The sequence below is a fragment of the Fistularia commersonii genome, chromosome 12 (assembly GCF_037954325.1).
Source record: "Fistularia commersonii isolate RoL2024-O1a breed Wild chromosome 12, RoL_Fcom_v1.0, whole genome shotgun sequence".
Lineage (NCBI taxonomy): Eukaryota > Metazoa > Chordata > Actinopteri > Syngnathiformes > Fistulariidae > Fistularia > Fistularia commersonii.
Genome location: NC_141295.1, coordinates 2,185,485 through 2,187,058, shown reverse-complemented (window position 1 = coordinate 2,187,058; position 1,574 = coordinate 2,185,485). Strand labels below are relative to the sequence as shown.

General features: G+C 47.6%; 1 protein-coding gene across 1 annotated transcript; it reads left to right on the top strand.

Moving 5' to 3' along the window:
• The first annotated feature begins 569 nt into the window (after positions 1-569).
• On the top strand, positions 570-1,574 carry LOC147228109 (fatty acid-binding protein, intestinal-like). The gene is made up of 4 exons (XM_086156329.1): positions 570-695; positions 853-1,025; positions 1,210-1,317; positions 1,392-1,574. The coding sequence occupies exons 1-4, from the start codon at positions 629-631 to the stop codon at positions 1,440-1,442; spliced, it is 399 nt and encodes a 132-aa protein (XP_086012455.1). The 5' UTR covers positions 570-628; the 3' UTR covers positions 1,443-1,574.

Below are 1,574 nucleotides of genomic sequence, written 5' to 3'. Positions count from 1 at the left end.
CGCGTGAAGTTCAAATTATAAATCAAAGGTCTCGTTTATCAGTCGGGTCAAGTTCAAAGGTTTTCTCTCTTTATCAGCAATGCCGATCACAAGCGAACAAATTGATCGCGACCGTCGCCATAAAATCTTGTTAGAAGAATCGCAGATTTTAGCAAGATTACACCGATGCAGGCTAAAAAAAAAAAAACAAAAAAAAAAAAACCTAACAATAATAATCTGCAAGAGCCGAGCGTCGGCAAGTCGACCGAGGATGAGAAACAAATAAAAAGGCGCGTATTTGTTTTGTGGCCAAAACAGGTTCTGCATATTAAGCGGCTGGTTTTGCTTGAAAAAGCATAAATTAATCCGGACAAAAAAAAAAAAAAACAAACCCATACACCCAAACCAGGTTTGCAAGAAAATAAATCCCACATTCTGTTTGTTTCCAGATGTATTGCCGCTCTTGTTTGGATAATGCAATATTATGTTATTCTGGATGTTTGCCTGGGACAATACGGGTGTCAAAAGGCCACATCAGCATTCAGATAGATGATCAGATAAGCGGGCGTGCGGCGGCGGCGGGGGTTTAAAAGGATCGCCACACCCACTTGCCAATCACTCCTTGCTTGCAGAGTCCCGCCGGTTCACCATGGCTTTCGACGGCTCCTGGAAAGTGGATCGCAATGAAAACTACGACAAATTCATGGAACAAATGGGTGAGCGATCGACGACGCGCGTCACCGACGTCGAGATTACCATTCGCGCGCTCGGGATCGAAGTCCGTCGGGGGTTTTGAAAAAAAGGCGACCGAATAACAAGCTGATGTGAAGGGAAAAGTTTCTTGTTTGTGATGGAATTCAAATTTCTGCGCAGGTATCAACCTGGTGAAGAGGAAACTGGCGGCGCACGATAACCTCAAGATAACCATCGAGCAGAAGGGCGATCAGTTCCACGTGAAGGAGGCCAGCAATTTCCGCGCCCTGGAAATAGACTTCAACCTGGGGGTCCAGTTCGAATACAGTCTCGCGGACGGGACGGAACTCAAGGTAAGGAAAACCGGTTGACGGGATCGAGCCTGTTCCTCCCGCGTCGCACCCGCGACCTTTGAGCGATATGTTAGCGGAGGCAACGAACCCTCGATTCAAACCGCTATAACCGCGTTTGCATCAACGTGAAACCCTTTTTTGAGGTCATACCGTGCGTGAGCAGATCTTTTTCTTTACCCTTCAGGGCTCCTGGACCATGGAGGGAGACATGCTCAAGGGACTTTTCCACAGAAAAGACAACGGCAAAGAACTGGTCACGACCAGAGTGGTCCAAGGAGACGAGCTCATACAGGTAGGGTCGGGCGGGATGGTATTCTTGACATCGCCGATCGATATAAAATTGCGTCGTTTTTTTCTTTCTGACAGAGCTACAGCTACGAAGGCGTGGGCGCCAAGAGGATCTTCAAGAGGGTTTAACAAGAAAATGCAGATGTTCAGCGACAGAGTTACTGTTCCGTCGATGGTTTCCCTTCACTTCGCTTGTTTTGTAAGGTCATTCGTAACGCCTCGGATGTTCGACGCTGCCGGCGATCTTTTCGTCGCCATGGA